Raw genomic sequence first — 26,941 nt, forward strand, 5'->3', positions numbered from 1 at the left:
AAAGTGCTTTGCCAGTAATCACTCACTTTCCTGCCCGAGCCACATGGTTTTTCTTTTTTGCTGCACGCCAGCGCTGCCAAGCTGCACAGCTGGTCCCAGGGGGGGCCAGCCCTGTGGGGACAATGACAAGTGCCATGAAACTGCTCTGGCCCCAGCCCCTGACTATGGCACACAAAAATGTGCTCTGGGAGACTGCCAGGAATATGGAACTCTCTGTGCTGAGCAAGTGGACTGGAGCTGGTACTCCCATCACACACAGCAAGGAGCTGGGCAAGCAGAGAAAGCAGACCCAGCAGGACTCCAGGGCCACACTGCCGTGTGTTCCCTGGAGCATCCCGCGGAGGGGCCTTCGTGGAGCTGCTGTGACTGGGATAGGCACTTCAGCAGCAAACACCCACAGCCCTACAAGGAGTTGATGTCCTTCTCTGCTGGTGTGAGCCACAGCAAGAACACAGGCTCTCCTCAGCAAGCACTCAGGCACTATTTGGGCAAGATGCTGGTAAAACATATTCATGTAAAACCATTACTGTAAAATTCCTGCTCCTTGCACCTGGAGCATTTGTGAAGAGGATATCTGAGAGGGGACAAGAAAAACTGTAGGGACTGAATACCACTGAGGCAATAAAGTTAGATCCAGTATTTAATCATCTTTTCCAATAATGTTTCATTTTTTTTAGAAGTATTTCTGAGAGATTTCTACATTTCATCACAGTGAATGGGCAATGATGACAGATTTTGTCTAAACAGAAAGTAAAGTTTGAATTTTAAAATTAAGTTCTACACAGCAGAAAAAAAACCAAATCAGCACAATGTTACGTTTGCCTTACAGCTTAAAAAAAAAAGAAAAAGAAAAAGAAAAAGAAAAAAACCCCACAAAAACGACAACCAAAAAAAAACCCCACAAAAAACCCAAAAGTTAAAACCATCAAAACAATCAAATTTTATTATTTTGGAAATATGTTCTATCTAAAGTAAATATTTTAAATATTTAATATTAAACATTAGCAAAGATCACTTTGTGGAGATGAAAGTAACATCATCAGGGAGTTTTATAAACAGTCTCAATTTCTGGGTAGCTGCTCTTCAGCACTAACAGCACACAGGATATTTGGTGCAGTGTACAGCATATTTGATGCATGTAGATTTTCTCTTTGTTTTTGGTAGAATATACTTATTTAGTGCCATAGCAGAAGAAGCATTTAGCTGGCATTTCATGGGGCAATCTCCCAAGAACAATCCTGAGACAAGAGCAACTCCACCACAGATCAGAGCCTGGAAGGAGACGCAGCCGGGTGCCCCTGCAGGGGTGTCAGGTTGCCCCACCTGAGACCGTCTTGCAGGTTTTTCTTTTCCATGAGCAGCCTTGCCACTCACAAATGCTTCTTCTTTTTTATTGCCTCTGCCCTGACAGCCAAGCTCTTGGCACAAATGGTCAGGACCACAATGAGGACTCCAACCAGGAAAGTCACCACAGGCCAGAGGAAGCAGTGCAAGAGAACAGTCTCATCATGGGTGCGCTTCAGCATCACATCATCCGGCCTGTGAAGAGGAGGAACAGAAGATGGAGAAAATAGAAATCAATATAATATCATCAATTCATCATAAGTGGGAGTCATCTAACATGGTAAGAGTAAAGATGCTTTATTTGCCAAAGTGTTAGAAAATGGCTAAGTGGACCATTTCATCCACTGCTTGCGTTTGACTTTTGCCACCAGCACTCATGGCAGATTGTGAGAGCTTTCCACTTGCAGTGTTTACAGGCTAACAGGTTCATTTGGATTTAAAAAATAAAAAAGTGTTGGTGCTTTACATCTTCCAGAGAATGAAGTCATCACAGACAGCCATGAGAGATACAGCGTCACAGTGACCATGGATTGCAAAACCACTCTGGCTAACACACAGTACCAGGCAGCATTTATACATTTATACAGCATTTCTACCTCAAATGTTATCAGGCCCCGTGAAATGGATTTAAACAGTAATTAAAGCTTTGTGTTAGCTTTGAGCACTGCTGTGTCCATGGGGTACATGGAGGCTCCTGAGGAAGCAAGCCCTGGCTGTGGTTTGGGTCTGGGCAGGGAGCTGGTGGCCCAGGCTAGCCCAGCTGCACTGGAAGGCAGCAGCCTGCACAAAATCTATCCCCACAAGGACTGCAGCCTGCCCCGGGGTGTCCAAGGCTCCCAACTCAGCTCCTTCCCAGCAGTGGCTGTTTCAGCAATGAGCTGTGATTTGGGGCTGCTGAGAGCAGTGCCTCAGGAGACTCAGCAGCTCCTACAGGGACAGCTTGGCAAGACTCCCACGAAGGTCTGAACCTCCTTGCCTCCACCAGCAGCATCTAATACACAGTCCTGGTGGGGTCTGTGACAGGTTTATGCATTTCCAAAGGGAAACAGAGGGAGCAGGAGAATTGCAGGTGGACGCATCTCGAGACATTTGGAAATTTATCTGTGCCACGTGTCTGAAAGATGTGCTGTCCATCTGCCTCTTCCAAGTCTGGGATGTTGTTTGGGAAATGTGATGGCAGGTTTTCCTCAGCTCTGGCTCTTTCTGCTCTCCCTTGCAGTTTAATAGTTATTAAATTAATCTTGCAGCGTTTGCATTTTGCTCTTGCTTTCCGATCTACAGCCAGAGACACGCAGTCTGCTGGAAAACCATCTGTAAAGGAGAGAAACAGACTTTCTCCAATTATAAAAATATCTATAGTCTTGACTCACGTTGGTCCTCACTTATATTGATCACTCCCATCGCATGTCACTTGGCCAACACCACCTGACTCTTACTTCTTGGAGCAACAAACCTCACAGCCTGAAATCCTGGCAACCCAGGCTCATCCAAAATGTCCAGGGAATCAAGGTCTCCTTGCACAGTGGCACATGGGAGCAGATACATGTTCAATGACTGTGCTGGCTCTCTCACGATAGCTTTGTCCTGACCAGAAAGTAGCACTAAGAAATAATTCTCTGTCAGGGATAAAGGAGGAACTCTTTTTCCTTCAGTGAGACATTGAATGGAGATGCTTGCAAATCTACAGTGTTATCCATCCTTAAGGAGCTACTGGAGCCAGACTGCCAAAGCTATGTCTGATGCCAGATTTAATTACACCTGCATTTGCATTTGGGGGTCTCTCACCCAAAATTGCTGTGCGGAGAATCCTCTGCACTGTGCCAGCCTGAAAGTCCCCAAGGCCAGCACCATGCATCTCTCTTTGTTTCTGTAGTTAGGAGCAGAATAAAACTCTGATTGTGAGCAGCCCTGCTATATAAAGTTTGAAATTCAGCAGCATAAAAAGATATCAAAAGAATCTCAGGTGTATTCAGCAGTTGAATGCATGAATTCTGCACAACCAAAATTCTCCAGATATATAAGCAGGCACAGGTTGAGACTATAAATTGAATAAAGCGGTATTAATTTTATGGGTGCAAACTCACTAACCTGTGCACCTGAACAGAGAAATCCTTTCACAGGAGGTTTGAACCTGCTCCCTCACAGTTACTGTGTCATCACCTGTGAATAACAGAGTGCTAATTGGCAAGGAGGCCATAAGTAGGCAACACTCAGTCTTCACAGCTCTGAACTTATTAGTGACATTGAATTTTAAGCATTTTTTTTTAAGCAGATGTTAGTTCAAAAATAAGGGACAAGCAAAAACCTAGAGAATTGGATTCAATTAAAGGAAAGAAAGTGTGATTGAGGAAAGGAAGACATCCTTTTGACTGAATCTTAAATGTTTTGAAAACCATAGGTACCAAAGGTAGCAGTGATGGATGTCAACACCCATTATAGATGTGATTGTGACTTAGTAATTTAAAAAAGTTTCCATTGTGGAAAAGAATCAAAGACAAAGCCTTTAAGTAAGTCTTGAGCTGAGGTTTCACTTTAGATGGGTATTACTGCTATTTTTAGGTACAGCAAGAGTCCCTGCACACTGGTGTGGCCTCACCTTGATTGCTGTGGGCAGTTTTGGGTGCCACAATATAAGAAAGATGTTAAGGTGTTGGAGAGAGTCCAAAGGAGGGCCATGAGGATGGTGAAGGGCCTTGAGGGGAAGCCTTGGTGAGGAGTGGCTGAGGTCACTTTGTTCAGTGTGGAGAAGATTGAGGAGAGACCTCATTGTAGTTCCTCTCAAGGGGAAGAGGAGGGGCAGGCACTGATCTCTGCTCTATGGTGCCCAGTGACAGAACCCAAGGGAATGGCCTCAGGTCGTCAGGGGAGGTTCAGGTTGGAGATTAGAAAAAGGTTCTTCACCCAGAGTGTGGCTGGGCACTGGAACAGGCTCTCCAGGGAAGCGTCACAGCACCAAGCCTGACTGAGTTGAAGAAGCAACTGGACAATGCTCTTGGGCACACAGTGTGACTCTTGGGGATGGTGTTGTGCAGGGTCATTAGCTGGATTCAGTGATCCCTGTGGGTGCCTTCCAATTCAGAGTGTTATGTGATTCTGGCACTTGAAACACAGTCATGTAACTACTTTCAGTTTGCTTGGCAAAGCTAGAAGTTTTGACTTTTCATGCTACTTTTTTAAAGGAGACCTGCCTGCTCCCACAGTCTGAAGGCTTGTTGTTTTACTTGGAAATGGAAAAGAAAAGGTGCTCTGTCCCCACGGGAAGACTTCTCATGGCAGAGACCTGTCTTTGCTGGAAGGCCTAAGAGCATCAGTCCCCTGGTGCTGAGGCAGTGACCTTGAACCCAAAGGAGGTACATCATGCCTAAAAACATGTTTCTTTTCCCTGTGAAAACCAGCAGATATAATTAAATTGGTTGCCTTGCTCCTGTAAGTAGCGTCTTTAAAAAATGTATAGATGCTCTGTGACTTTATATAGTACTTCAGTTCAAAGACGTTGGCAGAGGGGTTGTGCATATCCCCCCCCTAAGCCTGATTATTGGCAGTCTCTTCTCTCTAGCAACACTGCCATTCAGGTTTTTAGTAAATACAAAGCTTCTTGAAGGGATGCACCCAAAATCCTAACACCAGTTATCTGTGCATAAAACAGCAACAGAGGCAAGAGCAAGACCTAGTGGGACAAAAGGGGGGAAACCCCCAATGATTGCAAGCCATGCTCAGGCATTCAGACCTGGTTCTTGCTGCAAACAGTGATGGCCACTCTGCTGCACCACCACTGCCCAGCAGCAGTCCCAGGGTGAAACAACAAACAAACTGAAAAAAAAAAATCCTGAAGAAGCCTTAACCCTGAAAACAGCTGTTCCTTTCACTGTACAGACCATGAAGAAGGAATTTTGTTTTCATTCCTAAAAGGTGAGATCAGGATTTTGAGCTCAGGGCTAGACCCTTGTGGAGCTTTGAGCAGAGCTAACTGGATTAGTTATTGTGTAATACAACACACCCCTGTTAGGTTCTGCCAGGTAGCTCAAGCAGACACCAGGTAACACAGGCTTCCATCAGAGCCTTCAGAGCAATTACTGAACAACATGGGGAGAATTGCAGTGCAGGGATTTTTAAAAAGTCATATAGGATCAAAAAGTTACAAGCACATAAACATTTCAGTCATCACTTATGAAACACACTGTGAACCTTCTGCCACACAACAATAACTGACAGAGGTTCAGGCACAGGATAGGGAAACCTAACAAATATTTTTGTATTCAAACAATGTGTATTAAAAGATGTCTGCAATACACTTATATTTTTCCCAGGGATATTCACATCCCTTTGCTCTGACAAGCAGTCATTTTTTCCCTTAATGTTGCAAGATGCAGAGATCCTCAGCTGGATGGCTGCATGCAGAGGCAGCACAGTGTCTTGCTGACAGTAAAGTCCTTTCCTCCTCAGGCCCAAGCACTGCTCCACAGGTGGAGGGAATTAATTTAGAAGTAACAGAGTAACAGAGCAAACCAAGATTTATGTTCCAACATTTTATGGATGAGCAGCCCTACTACCTGGGCACCCATGGCTTACACACATAATTATTCTGAGATAAGTGGGGACCCTGCAGGACACACAAAAAACATACAGGCTGTCACTAATCACTTGACAGGGTTTGTTTTTCAGATCCCTGATGAATTTGTGTACAGCATCCTGCAGCAAGCACAGAGGAGGCTGAAGTATGGCTGGCTCACCTGTTGTGCCACAGCAAAGGAAACACAGAGCGTTCTTGCATGTGGCACAAACCCAGAGTTAACAAGCAATAACACCACATAAATCAGACACTAAGGAGAAATTACTTGACACAGCTTGCTCTGCCTGTCTCTGCATGGCATGAGACAATGAGGTCTGAGCTCATGGCCATCTTAGTTTCTCTCTTTTTGTTTTTGCCATGGATGTCAATGAGAACATGAAAAAATAAATCAACAGGATCTCCCCCATCCTGCCTGTTCCCACAGGCCTGCCACTTCAGGGCATGCAGCTGTGGCCCTTGTTTGCATGAGGTCATGATGTGTGTCCCTTGGTGTGAGATCCAGAGCACCAAAACCCTGGAGCTCAGAGCCTTCTCAAACCTTTGGCAACAGCCTGAGATCTTCGTCTGAATTTGTCCTTTACTTTAGAGTGTGAAACACTGAAGGTTGGTTTCTGCTGTGCTGGGTCTCCTTCACACTGGGGCATCACCATGTCAACATACAGACACCTTCACCAGAGATCCAGAAAAGCAACTTCCCCATGCAGCTTGAACACCTTGTCCCAAAGCTTGTCAGAGAAGAGTGGGACAGTAGAGTGCCTGAAGTGGCAAAGCAAAACCTCGTTCTTCAGCTAAGCACTGAACTCCAGGATAAGCTGCACTTTGGTTCCCCAAGACAAATGTCAGGCAGCTAATTTTGCTGGGCAGTTTCATTTACAGGAATTAAGAATGGTTGAAATTGCCGAGTCTGCTTCTCATCCCTTCTGTATAACTTTGAACTGTATGCATGGCACCCCTTTTTTACACCTTTTCAAAGTAACCTGCTGAAACCACCAAACTGAAAGGGAGATGTTACCCAAAAGTACACTCTGCATGCAGCAACAGTTCTGACCATGAAGATGAAGTAAATTCGATGAAGAGGAGATGATGTTCATTCATCCCCTGTATATTTACCTAAATTTTATTCTGCTGTTTCAAAAGAGAGTATTAATATTACAAATACCACATTCTCTAAGGAACTATTTACTATATGTTTTATACAGACTGACAGTGAACAGTTAGCTTATCTATATAGTGAAAAAAATACTGTCAGAAAATATGCACACTTCTGTTTTGAAGGGAACAGATTTCTCCCTCAGTTTGTTATGGTTTCTTTTTACTGCTTTGCTTAGTCATCATTGCTCTAAAAGTATACCCAAGCAAGCACATTCCTAGTCAGCAGAACTTATCTCACAAAGCTCATTGCTATCTCCAGAAGAAAATAGATGGTGTACACATTTTGGCTTAGTCTATCTTCTAGTATCTCTGGCAGCAAGCCTCTCTTATGCTGTGTATGAATTGTTGTATGATCAGCAAAAGGCAATGTTTCAAGGCAGCCATTGTGCTGGCAAGAACTTTTAGCAGTATAGGATTCAGCATCTTTAGGGAAAAAAAACCCTTCCTGAGTGCTGCACAATTCCTCAGTGCCAGCTTACATAAATGTCAGACACTAGGCAGCATGCAGCCTCAGAAAAGCTTTGTCTTTGCTTCACCAAAATGTAATGTGAGAATCAGCTCACACAGCCCTGGACACCCACCACCCTGCACTCCTTTGCAGGAGAGAAATAAACATCTCCGTTTATACGTTTATTTATGGCTCCTGTATCTGTCCACTGACTAAAAAAGTTAACTTTCACTTTCCACAACAGTTTAGATGTATCCTAGCCATGACTTCTCCTGCAGACAATCCCATGTTTCTGAATCTCCTGCTCACTTGGGCAGTGGGTGCTTCAAGTCCCAGTTCTCAGGAGTACAAGGAACAGGCAACACCTGCCTGCCAAGAAAAACCAAAATCATGACTCAACTCCTGGTTACCAGCTGCAGACATTAGCATCTTGTGGACCAAAGGACTCCCAAGAAGGTCCCTGACAGGTCTGATGTTGTCATACAGAGTACCCTAAGTTTTAACCTCTGCATGCTGTAAGCAATGCTTCTTTCCCCTCTAAAGGCAAAAAAATAGCTACAAATTCTTGGTGGTGTCCCTCTGCAAAGAGTTAACCAGGGACAACAAACTGGGCATCCTGGGCATGCTGACTGGGTCTACAGTCTCTCCAAGGAGACAACTATTATAGCCAGCCTAAGACAAACCTGAAGCCCCCAGGGTACTCAGCAGGACACCCACAAGAGAGTCAGGCATTTCTCCACCTGCCATCCATTTTCCTCCTGTTTGTCTTTCTGAACTGAAATATCTGGTGCCAACACTCCCACACTGAGCCCTGAATTGCACCTGCAAGTCATGAGCTATTCCCTCATCTATTTAACTTCCAAGTGTTTGTGGGATGGGACTAACCTCCTGCAGCCACATTACCTTTTATTTCCTGGCTTATCACCATCAGAAAGAGACAGGAAAAAGGACTCCCTCCCCTTTCTGTTTAGTGAAGGAAGGAAACCACACGTCACCCTCACACACATGGAAGTCACATCAACGCTGGCAATAAAAGTAAGAACTGAAACAGATGGGGAGATGCTTTAGGTTACAGCTTTCTACTCTGCAAGCATGTATGAAACCTGGAAGTTCTGTTGCTGTTTACTACACATATCTGACCCATTAATCCTCTAACACAATTACTGAGTTAGTTTGTAGTGTTTACTGATCTCCCCTTTTCCCATTGAACACAGTAGGGTTTCTTTTCTGTGAAGGAAAGGAATGCTAATATCCACACCAGAAATCTGCCATCTGAGTGTTAAAAGCCAAGATGCTTTTTGCTATAAAAATGGCATGTTTTAAAGAAAACTTTTCTCCGAGTTTTATATTTTTACTTTAAGTGGTAAAAATATTCCTTTCCTTTCCATATAGCTTTTCATCAACAGAGCTGTCTTGCAAAGTTCTGCGCCAGTGAGCTCTGTGTGATAAAACCACATTGCCCTGGAGGGGGTCTCTGTGTGTGTATATACATATGCATGCATTTATATATATTTTCAAGCAGAACCAATGGACAGCTGTTAAGCAGATGCATAAGCACTCCTGCCTAGCCAAATGGAGATTACTCACCTCAAGTGCTGGTTAAAATAGCATGTAAATGGTTGAGAACCCACTTTCTCTTTCCAGTATTTCTGCTTGTACGTGACGTTCTCAGAGTTCTCCTGATCGTCTCTTGCACAGGGAGGGATGTATGAACACTGCCAAGACACATTGCAGAACAGAGTTACTGCTGTGCTCAGGAACGCAGGGCATCACTATTCTGCGCTTTCCTCATGATACCAGCGTGACTGAAATGGACAGAGAATAATAAACAAAAGCTCCAAAGAAACAGAAAAGAAATATTAGCTGATCGTCACTTCAACTGCTAATTATTCTGTGCAGGTACTGGAAAAGAATATAATAGCATTCAGAAAGAAAATAAAGGCTTTGCCATGTTTGTTCCACTCTTAAACCAAACCACCTCATAACATCTTGGGGTTTGGCATAATGAATGTGAAAATTATCATTTCATTTTGATGTATTCCTAGCCAGCTGCATGGATTAGATTTGATTAACTTCCTATTTTCAGTGAGGCACATAATCACAAGGTTTGTTAAGTACCATGCTAATAAATAACCCAAAGAGTGCAGCAAGCTTTCCCAGATGATGGGATATCTGGCTGATGTCCACTGAACAAAGAAGGTATCCTTCCACTGTTACATCACAAGGAAAAAAGAAAAACGGTTCACAGCCCAGCTTCAGTAGAAAGGTTCAGCATCTGCTTCTGCTGTAGAGAAGTCAAGGAGAGTTGAGCATGCAGCTGAGCTATCTGCAGATCTCATCCTCAGATATCTGCTTCAAAGCCCAGAGATCAAGGGAAATCCCTCCCCCAACTTGGTGCCCTTGGGACTGGGCCTTCAGAGGCTCCCCTTTGGGACATATCCACACCCCCACACCCACCTTGTTCCCAAGTCTTTGACACACCACCCTTAATTCCTAGCCACAGGCAGTTAAACAACAGAAAACAAATTGTGCACTGAATCAAGTATCAACACTATCAGAGTTCAGTGTCCAAGCATAATCCCTCTCGTTTTTACCAGGCATACATACAGGAGATCATGGCAGGAGATGTTGAACCACACTGAGTAACACAGCTGATCCTCCCATAACACAGAGGCTTTTCACCCTGCAGGACGTGGGGACGCCAAGGCTCCAGGTGCACACGCTGAATTTTAATTCCTTTAAAATTGGGAGGTGCAAACAATAAAAAGTGACTAGGAAGGTAGCTAAAACGCCTCCTGCTTAGGAAAGTTGAGGAAGCAGGTGAAGAAGGGTGTGGGAAGCCCCTAAATTTGGGGCCCACATATGATGACAACATTAATTTCTCCCCAGTATCCTGAAGGCAGCAACATCAAGGAGAGCGATATCTTCTCTAACATGAGAATAAAGATCACCATGACTGACTGTGCCTAGTGAGTGCTTCCTCTCCTTCTGCAGAGGTTTCACAGGGGCCTGCCTTGCCCCCAGCTGCATACTGTACCGAAGATGTACAGACCTACAAGTCCATGTTCACCATACAACAGCTTGAAGGTTTGCCATTCCAAGAGCAAGGGAGAAATCTCAGGATTTTATTCCCTGATCATGTAAAATCTGACCACTTCTGTCAGCACTTGCAAGTGCTGCCACTGTCTTGCATGCTTCAGAATGAAAGAATCTGCAAGGTGTTCCTTGCTGCTTCCAAACTGAAACCTACTTTTTCCACATGCAAGGATCCCCATTTTCACATGGACTCCTGTCTGGTGTTGACGTGGCACAGAGCTCCCCTTAGCTCCATGTTCACAGGAGCCTAAACAAGGATTGTCCCAATGCTGATAGTGAAGGACAGAAATGAGCAGCAACAACACTGTACTTCAGAAACCAGAATGTAGGATTTATCACATACTGTTATTGTCTTAGATAATACTCCTTGGTCAGCAAAATTTCTGGTTTGGTTCTCCGCTTTGGAAGCATCAAACACCCCCCTTTTTTTCTCTCCACACTCCCAGTGCATAAACACATCTGTGCAGCAGCTGGGCAGAGTCAGAAAATTTGGCAGAGAGCATGGCTGGCTCTGCTCTGACCCCCTGATGGCACCAGCATGGTCCCCTCCTCCCTGCTTGGCCTGGGGTCCAGCACTTCCTCCACTCTGATGCTTTCCTTTATGGAGCATTTCCTGCTTTGGAAATGGCACCATATCCCACGAGTTGTGCACTCACTGCCTACATCTGACTGTAATCACACTCTGCTCTTCCCAAGCCCCCAGCTTGTAGGGGCTCTAGAAAGAGCTCCCAAACCAGCCACTATTTAGCCAGCACACAAAATGCAGAGCTAGACAAAACAGCTGAGTACCAATAGATATTATATTGCCAAAACTCACTCAGCTATCTCAGAACTCCCATTCCTGTGTTACTGGCTCCAGTACACACATTTTCTCTATCCTCTGAAATGTTTCTTCCTCCTGGCTAAGCCTACTGCTGTCCTCTGCTATTAAAGTGCAATCGCCCCACCAGTCCTGGTTAAACTTTCCCTGGATCCTTCAGAGACCTTCCACCCCCACAAAATATTACTTGAATCCTTCACAAAGTTCATACCCTGGTGAACTGCTCATTAGCCCCATCCTGACTTTCAGGCTTAGAAACAACCAGAGAGGTCTCTTTTCCCAAGAGATGTCCATCTGAAAGACAAGTATCAAGCTTTAAGACTCTCCCAGGACATTTCATCACAGAGTGCTTCACATTTTTTCCCATCAGTCCCCATGCTGCTAGCTCAATATGAAGATACTAAAAATTGAGTTTTTCAGGGCAGGGATTTTTCTCAGTTTGGAAGATGTAAAGGGGCCCACAGACAGTTTCTACAGTCAACACTTCTGTATTTTCTCCTGCCAAAGCAGGACAGCATATGGGAGTACTGCCAGTGCCTACAGGAGGGACACCTGGAAGTTGGGCACAACAGTGAATGCTTTCCATAATTCAAACTTCACACCGTTCTCTGCACAAGCAATCCCAGTGGACAGAAAGTATGCTGGACACATTTCTACCTCTTCCTCTTTATCTTCATGTGGAAAACACAAAGGAGACACCCGGGGTCTTGCCATAAATTGATGTGGCCTCACTGCTTCAGCCTGTTGAGGATTAACAATCTTGAAGAGAGGAGTGGTCCCTGTCCAAATATGAATCCCAGGGGCTACCCTGAAACAGCAACAAAATGTGATAAAGAACTTGAGCCACAGAAAACACCCAAGGTGCAATCCCAGTGTGAATATATCAGCTGCTGCACGAACACTGGAGCTTGTCTGCCTCCCCAGGATGCCAGCACAGTCCCCACCAACCCAAGGTGCTTTTTGTCCCTTTCCAATGCATGTGGGGGGGGATCTCTCTTTACTCAGCCTCCCAAGCACACTTCTAGGGCACTTTGCTTGACCAGCTCTATCACCTTCCAAAGCAGATTCATCGGGCAGATAAAAGGGAATTATATCCACACAAATTTTGCTACTGTGAGTTGATGGATGAATGTGAAATAACATCCACTTTGGCAAGAGGCAGTTTCAGAAACATTAATTCTGTAGTACTCCCTTACAAGACATGGCATGAAATACTGGCATCAAAACATAAACAAATGCCAACTGAAAGCAAGCTAGGACAGCAGTAAAAATGTCAGTGAACAGCTAATACATCTTTACACCAAGGTTTTGTAGGATTTGTATCTGTGTTTGCTGCTGGATGCTCCCACTTCAGTCTCCCTGCAGATACCTGGGAAGATTCCTGGTCTTTCTGAACACTTCATGAGGGCAGATATTCTTCCATATCACACAGAAATAACAGATGCATGAACTCTTGACCGTGGTTTAAGTTCCAGGTTGCATTTTGTTCTTTTCAAAGATCAATTCTTGCCAAATTCAGTCATATTTTTAATAAAAATAGACAGACTTCGTAGACTACGAGAAAGTTTCAAATGTGAAGAGACATCCTGGCTCAAAGCAGAAGCAATTCAGCCTAACAGAAGACAAACCAAGGTAATTCAGGAGCATGACTTCAAACTCAGTTTCCAAGTGACACGTGGAGGACCATCCTCCTGGCTCCTGGTAAGCTGTGGGACAGAGCATGTACCATTTGTTTGGTGTGGAAAAGCCCCACAACATGTGCTGGAGTAGAGATCCACCTGCAGCCCTGGTGGACCCCACACCACAGCAAAGGGATGCCCAGAGGAGGTTGTGGCTCTGAGGGAAGCCCACAAGGGAGCAGGGTCCTGGCAGGACCTGTGAAGCTGTGCGGGACCCATGTTGGAGCACTTGATAAAGAACTGCAGCCTGTGGGAAGGACCCACACTGGAGAAGGTAATGGAGAACTGTCTCCTGTGGGAGAGACCCCACACTGGAGCAAGGAAAGAGTGTGAAGAGGAAGGAGTGCAGATGTGTGATGGACTGACCACAGCCCACATTCCCTGTCCCTCTGTGCTGGTGGGAAGGAGGAGGTGAAGAAAACCAGGAGTGAAGTTAAGCTCAGGAAGAACAGATGGGTAGGGGAAAGGCATTTTTAGATTTTATTTTATTTTATTTATGCAGTACCCTTCTCTGATTTAATTGGCAATAAAGCATATTAATTTCCCTGAGTCAAGTCTATTTTTCCCATGATGATAAAGGGTGAGTGATCTCTCCCTGTCCTTCTCTCAACCCACAAGCCTTTCATTATATTTTTTCTCCTTGAGGAGTGATGACAGCAGCTTGGGTGGGGACCTGAAGTCCAGCCAGGATCAACCCACCACACCAAGCAATATATGAGTCTCCTGACTTTGTGTGTGTCTCCGTTCACTACTGGGTTACCTTCGGGGTGTGGGAGGGAGGAAGTGCTGCCACAGGGCAGGACATGAGCAGGTGGACTCGCTCATCTTTAGTACAAAAATTTTCCCCCTCCCAGCTGAGTGTCCTGAGGGAATTGGAGCTGAGTTCTGTGTCTGGTTTTCACCTGCATCTGGCAGTGCGGGTGATCATCATCAGCACAACTCACCGGGAGTGATCAAACCCTGACCCCTCACAGAGGCTCGAGGCAGGGAGTGGTGCCCCAGGTGAGATGAGTGGGTGATAAGGTTTATCCATGGCCCCTGGGCCCGCCTCCAGAGGAATTGTTAGGCAGCATCTGCGTAGTTTGCCTGTTGCAGGTACCAGCCCAAACACAGATCTGAATGCTTCACCAGAGGTACCAGACTCTCACAAAATTTTTGTGAAGTTATATTTTGTTATGAAACCTCCTCATGGTTCATATTTAAGAGAGTCCAAAAACTAAGGCAAATTCTATTTACAGGAGCACAGAAGAGATGACTGCACATCAGTCAGGTGGAGCCATTACAGAGAAGTGTGACAGGAGCACGGGCAGGTGTGGAATGCAGACAAGGGGCAGCAGCTGGTTTGCTCCCTTGCCTGGGGACAAGGATGTGGAGCACCAGGTCCTGCTGCACAGCTGCTAACATCTGTCTAACCAGCCACTCCCCTAAGAGTTTCTTTGGCAAAACAGGGGGCAACTTCTTCCAACCCTACACTTAACTGCAGATGTCAGAAGGGAAATGCCTAAAACACCAGAAATCAGACCTTTTTAGCAGCTGACAGACTCCCCTGTGGTTTTCCCCAGGCAGAGCTATGGCCTGGTCCCTGCGCTGGCTGTATGCGCCACCGGCGTACCCGATGGCCGGAGAGTGATAGTGGCAAATTGACTTTGGAATTAATCCCTCTTAAGCCTTATCTCAGAGATTATTATTGCCATCAAGACAGCTGAAGAAATGCTACTGTCACTCCAATAAATTTCTTCCTCTGAGACAGCAATCAAAAAATAAAAATTAAAAAAAAATAAAATCCACAGATCACTCAGACTGAACACAAATGTAATCGTGTCCGGTGCTTTATATATACATTCCTGGATTAACTCTGACCCAGCTATATAATCTTTTAAGAGCTAAAATGAATCCTGGGCTGCACAATGAGGTGATTATCTTAGAAAGCAAGAGAAGAAAAAAATTTTTTTTTCCTGCATCTAGAAAAAGGTTTTTCCTCACTAGAACAGACATTCATATCTGTGATATGTTTGTATGTCAGCCCACTCCACTACAGAAAGTAGATTTTTAATCAAATATGCTGGGGATTTTTGGGGGGAGTGAAGCTGCCAACTGATTTAGTATTGTTGTGTGTTGTAAGGAGCCAGAGCTATGTCTGTTCCACACTATTGATTTACAGGGAAAAACTGCTACCCTACAAAGAAATGCAAGGAGAAAGTAACATTTTAAAACAGTTCAAAACAAAATTGGTCTTTTTTTCCCCTTTTAGCTAGTTGGAACAGATTAACATGTTATCTGTACATCTAAGTGCATGAACACAGGGAAGCATAGTGCAAAAATGTGACGGGAACAGGAAGGGTTAAACAGATCTCTAAGTGTTTGTTCATAAATACATACAGGATCCAGAGCATTAAATCCAGCAGATTCCTACTCTGTGGCTCTAACTAATGTATTTCAGCATAAAATCCTGAAAGCTTTTAAAAACAGTGAGATTTTAAATCAAACATTAAAGGAGAATATAACTGTTTGGATCTGCAGATGTTGAACTAGGGAAAAAATAGGAGAACCAAAGCAACAGATACAGAGTTCAGTCCCTTAGAAAGGTATGTTCTCTTGATGAGACCTAACCAACTTTTCTTCTTATTTTGTATTTGTTTTACATAAGCTTCTTAAAGTAGAGAAAATAATTAGAGCACATTTTTTTCTACAGAGTTTTCCACTGAGATAAATTCAATTACTACCAAAGAATACTGTTACATCAAAAAAATGCATCCTTTCTGCTTGATCACATCTGGTAAATCAGATTTAATTCTCAGCAATCAATATCCCAGGGTAAACAGCCCACACCTAGAGATGCAAGGTGGAAGGTAAAGGATACAGATTATATTTGTAAAAGCAGGAAAGTACCACACACTGCCAACAGCCCTGTTGTTATTAAGAGTTTTGTTATTAAGAGTTAACACAAAATTAATTGTTAAATAAAAATAGCTTTCTGAGTGACATTTACAGACATTACTTCTGAAGCTCAGAGTGTCTCCCTGCAATTTCAATTCAGCCCTTGGGCAGGTGCAACCCTTCTCTTCCCACCACACTTCCAGAAATGCAGAAGAAAATAGGGTTAAGAAGCAAACCCAAAACAAAACAAAACACTTAGACTACTCAGAAAGGTATTGCCGTCATGGTCCAGTTTGAAAGCTGCTGCTGAACCTGCAGATGTTGCCAGAGTTGCTGAGCCCTGGGATTCTGCTGGCAGCCAGCACTCCCCTCCCTTCTCCCAGCTCCTCTCCTTGCTGGAGATGGCCACAAGAGCCATAGGCTGTGCTCGGGGAGAGCCACACTGCACCTTCTGCAGAGCCACCTCCTCTTCACCCCATAGCAAAGGGGTGACTTTTCTCCTGCATTTTACCAGCTCCCCCCTGCCCACCTGCAAATGGAGAGATGTTTAGAGAAGTCCTGCAGCTCGGACAGCCAGGGCACTCCTGGCACACCTCTGCCACCACAGCCCTCTCCACGGGGAGCCTGGCAGCAGCGCTCCCAGGAAAAGATTTGCAAAGCTCCCTCACAGTCCAGCGCTTCATCTGCTTTGCGATCAGGCTCCATCCAGCACTGCAGCTTCAATCACTCATCACCTCTGAGCAGTGCCAGCAATTTAATCCAAATGCTGTCAGATTTCCCATCCTGCTACTTACTCTGCTGATTTTTACCCCAACCACCTTTCCAAGCTGCCAAGGGGATAAAACCAACCCTCAAGCCCTGAGTGTGAAACTTCACCTGCCTTCCAAGGGATGGAGCACACCAGCACAAGTATGACTGAGGAGATGTGAGGCTGCACATCCCAGCTGGACACCCAAGCACGCTTCCCAGCCCTGCAAACAGAGCCCTTAGCCCTTGGCACTATGGTACATCCACATCTCGGTCAAAGAGCTGAAATTTCCCTCTCCAGTACACTTCCAATTTCAAATTCTTTCAGGAGTAGGAGGATTCCAAAGCATTTTTTTAATTCTTCAAACTGCTTAATAAGATCTCCTCCACTCAGGTCTGTGCTGTCAAGACCATCTTTACACAGCATAAAAAAACAAAGGAGAAGGCAGAATAACTGCCTTTAAAGAAAGAGAAAGCACAAGTCACACATTGCCTTCAGACTTCCCCAGCTTGCTAGAAGCTGCAGCTTTCACAGATTCTTCATTTGGTCCTTTTTCGTGTAGGTGATGGAGGAGTTTAAGAATCAAAACAGCACGGAGGAAACTTCTGTTCTGGTGCAGCCCCTTCCCCAGCGCCCCGCCAGCAGCGGCTCCATTAACATTTCTCCGTGCGCTTTGGGGAGCGGCACTGGGAAGCCCCTCACCCTCCGGGACGCGCAGCGCAGCACTGCCCGAGCACACGGACCTCCCCGCCGGCAGCAGGAGTTTCTCCTTGTCTCCCCACGGCCGTCCCGGGGCTCCGGCGGGCCGGGCCGGGGAACGGCAGCGGAGCCTCGGCCGCTGTCCCTGCTCTGCCGCCCGCCAGCTGCGCTCCGGGCGCGGCGGGACGGACTGGGAAAAGGGCTGGGCGCGGAGAAGCGTGTGTGGGTGTGGGTGTGGGTGTGTGCACGAATCACACTTAGTATACACTACAGTGTAATACACTATATAGTACACTATACGTTATACACAGTGTGTTATACTGTGCTACACAGAGTCAGAAATTATCCCGATGTAGAAGGTGCCCACTCTGATGATCAAGACCGGCTCCTGGCCCGGCACAGGACAGCCCCAAGAGTCACACCATGGGTTTGAGAGCAAACGCTTCTTGAACTCTGCTTTGGTGCTGTGACCACTTCCTTGGGGAGCCTGTTCCAGTGCTCAAATACCCGCTGGGTGAAAAACCTTTTCCTAGTATCGAGCCTAGACCTTCCCTGAGATGCTCTCTCTCTATATATATCTATATGTATATCTATCTATCTATCTATCTATCTATCTATCTATCTATCTATCTATCAAAACACAATATATAGATAAAGATGTAGAGTGTATAGTATGTTTATAGATATAGAGAGACATACTAGATACACTACTTTTTGCTGAGCAACAAGCAGAGCGGCATTTCGGACGGATGCTCCCGCGCTTCACTTACCACCTCCCCACCTCCCAAAGGAGAAAACCCCGCGCCGAACAGAAGGGCGGGCGCCAGGAGCGGTGAATGGGCACCACCACGGGACCACCGCCCCGCATTTTGGGAGAGGAGGGCGTCCGCGGGTCTCACCTTGGGGTTGGTGCGCAGCTGCCGCTCATCCTCGTGGAGCAGGGCGGGTGCGGAGGAGCGGGAGGTGCGGACCAGGACCTGCAGGCAGGGGTAGCGGGCGGTGCCGCGGCAGGCGGCCCCGCAGGAGAAGGTGCAGGCGAAGCGCTCCCCCAGCTGCCGCACCGCCAGCACCGTGCAGTTGGCGGAGCCGCCGCCGCCCCGCTCCTGCAGCGCCGGGCGAAGCCAGCAACAGCCCAAACCCAAGAGGGAAAGCAAGCCGGCGGCGATGAGGAGGAAACCCAGCCGCATGCTCTTGTCCTCCGCCTCCGTGTACTCGTAAGCCGCCCGGCTCCTCGCCATCGCCCGGCTGCCGCTGGCATCCGCCGCCGGGCATCAGCCACTGCCATCGGCTAAAGCTCCCGCCGCTCCCCGCCTCCCTCCCCGCCTCCTCCGAGGCTGACTGTGCGTGTAACTAGCACGCAAAAAAAAAAAAAAAAAAAAAAAAGAAAATAAAAAAAAATGCAAATTTAATCCCGTCTGACCTAATTCAGGGCCCTCCGGGGGTGGAAAGGGACAGCTTGCAACGGGATTATCTGACTCTGGAGATTTGCTGTGTGGAGGGCTAGTCCGGATTAATACTGGGTACCATCATGCAATGTACAGTATCTGGAAGAGGGTGGGTGGGTAGGGTCCTTTGGGTGCATTGTGGCGCCCCTCTAAGGCAACATCTCATCACTGGCTTGGTTAAATCCTGGAGATGTTGCTTGAAGTCCTGCTCAGTACCCCAAGGCATCAAAGTCTGCAACGTCTCTATCTACACAGGAGGAATCTGAAATTAAAGGAATTAAATATCTACATGTGAGAAGGCAGCTTCTATTTTCACCTTATTAATTGAAAAGGGACATAATGAGAATTGGCCAGATGGTAACTTTTGTGGGGTGCAGGATAAAAGTGTTCTGGCCAGCCCCAAAACCAGCATCTGCACAGCAGGGACAGAGATAAGAGATGAGCAAGATGATAGCTATCACACACAGGAATTGGTTTGAACAGGAAGTATTGACCTTTGAAGGTTCACCCTAAGAAGTGGTCTCTTCCAAGCAGCTTTGCAAGAAAAGCAGCTGATTCAAGAAAATATATTTATTTAGCAAATACAGTTTGGTTATTACCCAGCATTTCCCACTGTGGCAACACAACGAACTCTTCGGTGCCAAAGTACCATAAGCAATACTTATATTTGTATTCTGTCGTCTTTATCACAGGCAATTAGGTAGAACAAAATGTGAGCCTCAGAGCTGATAGCTGAACTTGATGACACAGCAGACAAGAAGGTATAGAAACACAGAAGAAGTTTGGGAAATAGCACTTCCCTTTTTCAATCACTTCCCTGCTGCAGAGTGCAATGTCAAACTTTTATAAATGAAGCTGATCCATACGTTCTCCAAATGGACTATTGGAGCGCGGTTTGGCAGGAGGGCTATTAAGAGTCCACACTGTGCCATGAATACAGATGGATGCAAATACTGGCCTTGCTTGCACAAGTGCACTACCACACTCCTCTCAGGCCAGCTGCTTTGCAGTAGCCTGCCCTGATTATCAAAGGGTTTCTGAAAAAGTAAACCAGCTCTGAGCCAGGGACTACAGGTTTTTACTTAAACCTGCAATAGGTGTTTATACTAGAAACTGAACTCATCTTGCTTAGTCCTTGGCTCTGTTCATCCATTCCCACCATCAGGTTTTGCTTCCAGCACTTGTGGTGACAGCAGTCTCCAATGGTGGAGGCTTGTTGCAGAGTTTTCATAATGTAAAAAATAAAATGATAATCAGGTTGATTGGTCACTTACCACCTGAAAGGGAAGCTCCAGCTCTGCTTTCTCAGTGTAAATGAGCTGTAGCTTCTTTCTGTCTTACCTCCTGAACTGCTGGCCTTCCATACTTGGTTCAACTCCCTGCAATCCCTTGTACATAAAGCACTGTCAGATGGAAATGAAGGCAACAGCTCACTGGGTGACAGAGCAACCCTGAGTTACTCCTCCCATGTGCATCCAATCCCCACATCGTCCACAGCTGGGAAAATGCTGGGAATGGTCCTTAGCATTCACCAGGTAATCTCATAGATTTTGAACTGCACAAATGACTCAGTCAAAACTTAAAGTTTATCTGGATCAATTGGAAGTGAAAAATGATCATCAATGCCTGATTGTTGTAGCAGATGAAAGGGGGCCTGTTGTGAAGATTGTGGCTCTGCTGTTACCTGCTGAGGGCAGGAGTGGGGATGCTGGCTCCAGGACCACAGGCTGCCCACGAACCACCAGGGCTGAGAAAGCTGGCATATAATGTCTGGATGAAAATCTCAACTGTAGGAGAACAGGTTGCTGCCTGTTCTTTTGGGCCCTTCCTTGCCCCACAGCCAAGGGACAGCTTTACCTGAGGCCCACTGCAGCTGACCCACCTGGTACAGCCAGTGCAGAGAACACCCCTGCCTCGGTCAGCACCTGGAGGCTGGGCAGCCACGGTGCAGCTCTGCCACTGCAGCCACCCAAGCTGCTCATCGGGCCTGGGCTCACACCTCCCTGTTTCCTTGCACAAGCCTAGTGCTGGGCCTTGGGATGTTGACTGCAGCTCTTCCAGGAAAGTGCCAGTAATTAACTGCCTTTTCCAAGAAAAAGTCTATATAATAAACAATAGAATGGCTTTTTAAAACCAATACTGTGATGCCCACCAGAAAGTAAACTGGCCTTCCAAGGGAAGAGAGACCTCTGGAACAACCAAACCAACCATTTCGTTGAGAATAAGCTTAGAGAACAGCAGAGGGTTTCCACAGATGTTCAGGAATGTCCGCACCACAGCAGCTTTGGGACACCTGCCTTCCTTTTGCTCCACATCAGGACTGTTTACAGCTGATGCAGGATGCTCCAATCATGAAAACTGGCTACTTCACTGGATTGCTTGCTAAACCAGAGGGAATTCAAAAGTGATTTTACAGAAAATGATTTTGGTCTTTTCAGCAGGAAAAACCTGACATATACCCACAAATATTAGCTCATTAATATCAAGAAGATAATATGAAATGCAAATGAGAAACTGAAGCCTAGAAAAATAATACAGAAACTTGGTTAGCACTGCTAATCCAGAAGTGAGCTGAATCAGTAACAATCAAAACTATTGTTCAATGTGCTTTATTTTCAAAAAAATAAAGTTTACCTCTGACAGTGAAGCGGTGTTAACCTGGTAAAGCTACTGAACTTATTAAAGCCAAAATTTCAAAGTAAGTTATCCATCTGCATTTCCTCAGTTCTTTTAATGTAAGCTTTCAGATTTATGGAAATGAGAGCGTGCATACTTATCATAGAGAAACAAAAACTTAATTCACATACCATGTATGAAAAGCATAAGTTGTCAATCCAGACTAACTTCTTGGTCCAATCTGCATTTACCAGAATTCAACTTCTACTAGCATTAATTTTGGGCAGTGGCAAATTTTGAGGGATACAATGAAAAGGTACTTGAAAACTAAGCACACTGCAAAATTTGGCTTTAATAGCAATTGTTGTATTTAGGATCTTGAACCAAAAGCACTAACTATCCCATGCTTAGGATGGCAGCTGCCCATTTAGAGGCTTGAGTGTGACAGATAAGCTACCCATGTTTCTTTTTGTTTCATTCAACGTTCACCCACAGAAGTACTTTCAATTGGAAATTACCAGGAATTTCAGGGGTGAGGAGGACAGGGAGAAGTTTCTTTTAGGTGACTAATAACTTTAAACAGTATTATTTAGAGGATGGGCAGCCTTCTTCCATGGTCACCTAGGAGTCACTCAGGACCAAGCTGATGGCCCCAGACCTCCATTTCCCAGCACTGCCTAGGTCATGCCAAAGACTGCTTCTGGTCTCTTCATGGCCAACAGAAACAGTCCCTCAAGAGTGCAAAAATCTTGCATCTGACTACAATACACAAATTCTTACTTGGGTACGTTCTCCCTATTTTCATGGAAACTGTAAAACAGAAACAGACAAGTACAAGAAGTACTGGCTTGGGGACAGATTTCAAACATGGCATGCAGCCAAGTGATATCATCATACATCTTTGTAGTGTAGAAATGTCATAGCCATGAGGGAGTGGTGTGGTCAGTTGTGAATCCCCACGCAGGTGAAGTTGACACTTCACTGCAGGTCAGCCACGTGAAAAATATTTTTACCCATGTGAGTATTTGCAGGCTTCTCGGGATTACTTGGGTCTTCAATTAGATTAATCAAGCCCATGAAGGTTCTCACATGCTTATGTATTTGTGGCAGCAGGCACTAAGGTGGAGGAGATGAGTGCTGGGTGGTTTTTTCGTTTGTTCATTTTTAAACACCCCAGTGGAGCACCCTTAACCCTTTCCTCCATGACTCTCTGGTACCCTTGATTTTTCCACAAGCAGGGTGGTCTGAGTAACTGCTGTTAAAATACAAAGTGTTTTCTGCAATACCAGGTCAAATCAGTGAAACTTACGTTTACCCTGGAAGTTGAAGGTAGTGGATTTGCAGGGAAAGTGGAGCTTTTGCAGAGAAAGTGGAGCTAACTATTCAAACGAGATTTGTAAACAATATGCAACAATGACTATGAGAGAGAGCATGTTGGACAGGCCAGAAAAAGGAATACTACTTCTTTCCAAAAACACTGGGTTTTCTACTCAGAACTTACCTTGCACATTGTAGTAAAAAACTAGTTATAGGGAAAAAGACCCATCTCAAAAAAAGGTATTTTAAAAACAGCATTCTAGTATCTCCCTATTTATAGCATTAGTGGAATGTAAAAACATTAAATAAGCCTCAGACCTTAATTGTCAGTCTGAAAATCTATAGCGCAATTCAGTCACCAGTTTGCCACGAGTTTGTAAATGAGGACTGAGGTTTTCTTCCTTTCAGTAAAAAAAGCACTATATTCTTCTTTTCAATGTTTAAAATTAATACAGTATCATTAAGAAGTGGTTTCAATCTTACACCTTGTTTTCTGTCTATATCTGTTTCTCTTGCTTCAACCCAGAGTGAAATATGAAATCAAGTCACAGATTTTAAAGTCTCCATATATGCTTATTTAATTGATAAATGAGAGACAGACTGTTCTTCCACCTGGAAGGAGCAAAGCATCAGTTCTGTGCTCACAGGTGAGAAATTTCCCCAAATCAGGCATTTTACATTTTCAAAAGACTAGGCAGTTGAATACAACTGTATCATCAAGTATTTTCAGGAGAATTTAGGAACATGAGAAACAATTAAATTTAATTGTGGAGGGAACAAGATTCTTTTGGAAAATTATTGTTCTGAAAAATTATGAATTTATGTATGGATAATCAAATACATGTTTGAATCTATTTTGGTCTGAGGAAAAGGAAAAGCCACCATCTTTTTCAGCTGTGTTAGTTATATAGGTTATAACCATTCTCTTTGTCCAAGCTGGGAAAACTTTGCTTTAATAATAGAAAAAAATATAATCAACAGGCTTATGTTTTTATGTTTACCATCTTAAAATAGGTATTAGAAAAAGTTCAGAATTTAAAATTCGCCATACACCTGATACAGAACCACAGCAAGGCCACTAATGGTTCAATTTCCAAGCACAATTCAATACATGCAAACAAGCTGCTTTTGCACTACACAGAAAAATGGGTCAAAATGGAAAAACAAAATCCCAGGATTCACTAACATGTCTTTCCTTGCTTTGGTAATTTCAGGTATTTTTTAATCATCTGCATCGCCAGAGGCAACTTAGTGAGGAAGTGGCAATCGTATCTAGAAAAACCCATCCCAACAGTTCAGGTTTTTCTTTCTCCATTCAGAACAGTTAAAGTTTTCAGAACCAGTCCATATTCACGTTTATTTGCATCTGGAAGTTCAAGTAATAGCAATCACCAAATGAAATGTATTTCTGTTTTAAGTGGGAAAATAACATGGAACTAAGCTGTGATCAGTTCCAACCTCCTAACCCAAACTTCTCCCAGGTGACAAATTCATGAAGCATCTTTCCATCATTCGACATTGTACCCACCCATCTTTCTAAAAATTATCTGCTATTATAGAGAGGGGATCTGAAACCAAGGTTAACCAAAGTTTTTGGCCGTGGAAACTTTACTGTGGAAAAGAATATGAAATTCTCATAAATTTACTTGTCAGCAGCAAAAAGACTCTTCAAGTGTCTTAACCACTGTACAGCTCGATAGTTTTAATACTTCAATTTTTTTCTCCATTTTTCACTGTTGAAGAAATAATTTCACAATCTCAAATCAAAGTCAACACTGCAGTGAGGAGAGCTTTTCTACTTTATTACAAAGAGAAGAAGCCTTTATGTGGTCAGAAAATACAAGATTGATCTTTTTTTTTTTTCTCTTCCTATGAAACGCTGCTGTTCAAACAGCCAGAGTGAATTGTCTCAGTTCACTTCTTTAAGTCCCATCACATTCACTTGGGTATGGATGTCCTTGGCTGCTGAAAATCTGGCCCTTTAGTGCACAGGGCGACAAAGTAGTCCCCTGACCAGCAGTTCCAGAATGTCCCGTTTTCATATATTGCATCCATGCACACCTCCTAAAAATGAGGTACAGCAGGGCAAACATTTTCCAAAATAGATGTCATATATATAATATATACACATTCGTACATACATACCTTTATTCATGTGATGTCCAAAAATTTAAAAAAAATGTACACATTTATTACAAAATCGTAACAAAGACTGGACAGTGTTTTGCTCATTCTGGAAAGATGAAGCTCAGTAATACACAACTCTGGAAACTAACCAGAGACTGTGGCAATATCTTTCTTCTAAACAGTCAGATATTCTTGCATTAAGCTTGGCGAAAACTGCCTTTCAAAAACAGAAGGGGAAGTAAAATGAAGGAAGCAAACCTTGCTCATCTTTCCAAATGAAATACGAGAAGGATCTTCACATAAAAATGCACAAACATTTTTTATTACCAATAGTGCTACAATGAACAATGCAAATTTTGTTGTCTAATTTTTTGTCTTTTTTCTTTTTTTTTGTTTTTACATTTTGGAAAACTAAGTGGTAAACTTTTGTCAGTGTACTCGCTTGTCTTTACAGACCCAAGCTTGTCTGCTGGCAAAAAAGAAAACAAAAACAAAAATTCAGACCCTGCTCAAACTAAAGAAAAACAATTACAAATTTAGTTGTTGGGCAGCACATAATTAGTAAGGCAGGACCTCAAATGGTGACCCTTCGCATGAGCCAATTGCCAGATCCTCAAGGAATTAAAACCAGGATGCCTGAGCCACATCAGTTCTGCAGTTATGTTGAGTATTGTGCTGAGACAGCCATACCCCAAGAAAAGGGAAGTCTTTAGAAGGCTTGCTGAGCAGGGTTGTAGTTGAAGGTTGATGGCAGATGAGGCCTTTCTTCTAATTTGTCATATTCCAGGTGGAACTCCTGCAGTTGAAAAAAAAAAAAAAAAGAAAAAGACAAACTCAAATAAAATAATGTATCATTTACCTGTCAAGATCTGGTCTACCAGCCATACTTGAAAAGCAGAAGTACAGAGGAGATCAAGTACTAACATCCTAAGTTAAACCACATGACTTTGCTACCTTGAATTCTGTATTTTAAGGAGAAAAAAATCAGTAAATTACAACAATCCTAAGGCATTACACCTGCAACATGTAGGCTCTCCTATTCTTTTGAGCGCTACATGACCCTCAGAACCCTTGTTATAATCTCAAACCATTTTATACATGCTCATACACAAAACACAAATACACAATCGCATCATGAGCTGAATTACAAATAGAAGTTGTATTTTAACATGTCAGGAGTACAGAGGCTTATTCTGGATGAACCAAAGTTAGGGAATATTTTTATGTCACACTACCAGACCAAATAGCTTCATGATGCACCAGGGGAGGTTCACGTTGGACATCAGGGAAGTGTTCAAGAAGCAACTGGACTTAGTGCTAAGGTCTGTTTGACATGGTGATAATCAAAGGCTGGACTTTGACCAAAGACCTTGGGGGACTTTTCTAACCTAAATGTCCAGGTACAGAAACTCAAGCCAAAATTCATCAAAATATTCCTCCACACTTCATATTCATATTTAAGCCCCAGACCCATCAAACCTGAAATCTTGTATTTTTCAGACCCTTTCATCAGCTTAACTGTGTCTCATCCCTATTTTACCTCCATTCAAGAAACAGGATAAGCAGAAGCTTCAGAACTGTTCTTTAGAGGTAATTCTTGGTAATTCAATAACAAGAACTTTGGACATGCACAGTAATTTATTTTATCTAACTTGGTGGAGAACCTCAGCAGAACATCATCTGTACCTGCAAAGCAAACTTAGCCTGCTATTTTCACACAGAGATGAAAACACTTGAGTAATGAAGAGATTACTTTAGAATATTCTCCAAAGTGATTAAATAGTATAGTATTTCATTACACGTAAATCTGTGCTAAATTAATGCAAGAACAGAAATAAAATCTAGGAAATCCAACTCTCAGACCTCTCTTCTTTCAATGAAAAACAAGGTCCATTTAGCATAGAAAGAACATTCAGCATGGTAAGGAAACAAAATAGTGGAAAATGTGAAGCATTCTGTACTCCCCTGAGAATACTGTCCCTAAGACTGAAAAACCCTAGCAA

At 44.1% G+C, this 26,941-nt stretch overlaps 2 protein-coding genes across 3 annotated transcripts in view; both read right to left on the reverse strand.

The window, feature by feature from the left end:
• Positions 1-639: 639 nt before the first annotated feature.
• On the reverse strand, positions 640-18,737 carry LOC131573789 (calcium-activated potassium channel subunit beta-4-like). Its single transcript, XM_058828044.1, has 3 exons — positions 18,333-18,737; positions 9,102-9,229; positions 640-1,539 (listed from the first exon to the last, which is right to left on the reverse strand). Exons 1-3 carry the CDS (start codon positions 18,669-18,671, stop codon positions 1,371-1,373), a joined length of 636 nt encoding a protein of 211 aa, XP_058684027.1. The 5' UTR covers positions 18,672-18,737; the 3' UTR covers positions 640-1,370.
• Positions 18,738-24,591: 5,854 nt separating this feature from the next.
• Positions 24,592-26,941, reverse strand: part of LOC131573279 (CCR4-NOT transcription complex subunit 2) — an 83,507-nt gene continuing 81,157 nt past the window's right edge. For both annotated transcript variants that reach the window (XM_058827078.1, XM_058827077.1), the window contains exon 15: positions 24,592-25,734. In XM_058827078.1, the coding sequence (XP_058683061.1) occupies positions 25,648-25,734 (87 nt within the window). In that variant the 3' untranslated portion in view covers positions 24,592-25,647. The remainder of the gene's footprint in view (positions 25,735-26,941) is intronic.

This window comes from Poecile atricapillus, chromosome Z, assembly GCF_030490865.1.
Source record: "Poecile atricapillus isolate bPoeAtr1 chromosome Z, bPoeAtr1.hap1, whole genome shotgun sequence".
NCBI lineage: Eukaryota > Metazoa > Chordata > Aves > Passeriformes > Paridae > Poecile > Poecile atricapillus.

What these genes read in the sequence shown, in the direction of transcription:
- LOC131573789 (XM_058828044.1), bottom strand. Translation starts at nt 18,671, where the DNA reads ATGGCGAGGAGCCGGGCGGCTTACGAGTACACGGAGGCGGAGGACAAG. An exon ending in AGCTGCGCACCAACCCCAAG is followed by an intron (nt 9,230 to 18,332) that starts GTGAGACCCGCG and finishes GTGTCTTGGCAG; the next exon opens with TGTTCATACATCCCTCCCTG. An exon ending in TATTTTAACCAGCACTTGAG is followed by an intron (nt 1,540 to 9,101) that starts GTGAGTAATCTC and finishes TCCTCTTCACAG; the next exon opens with GCCGGATGATGTGATGCTGA.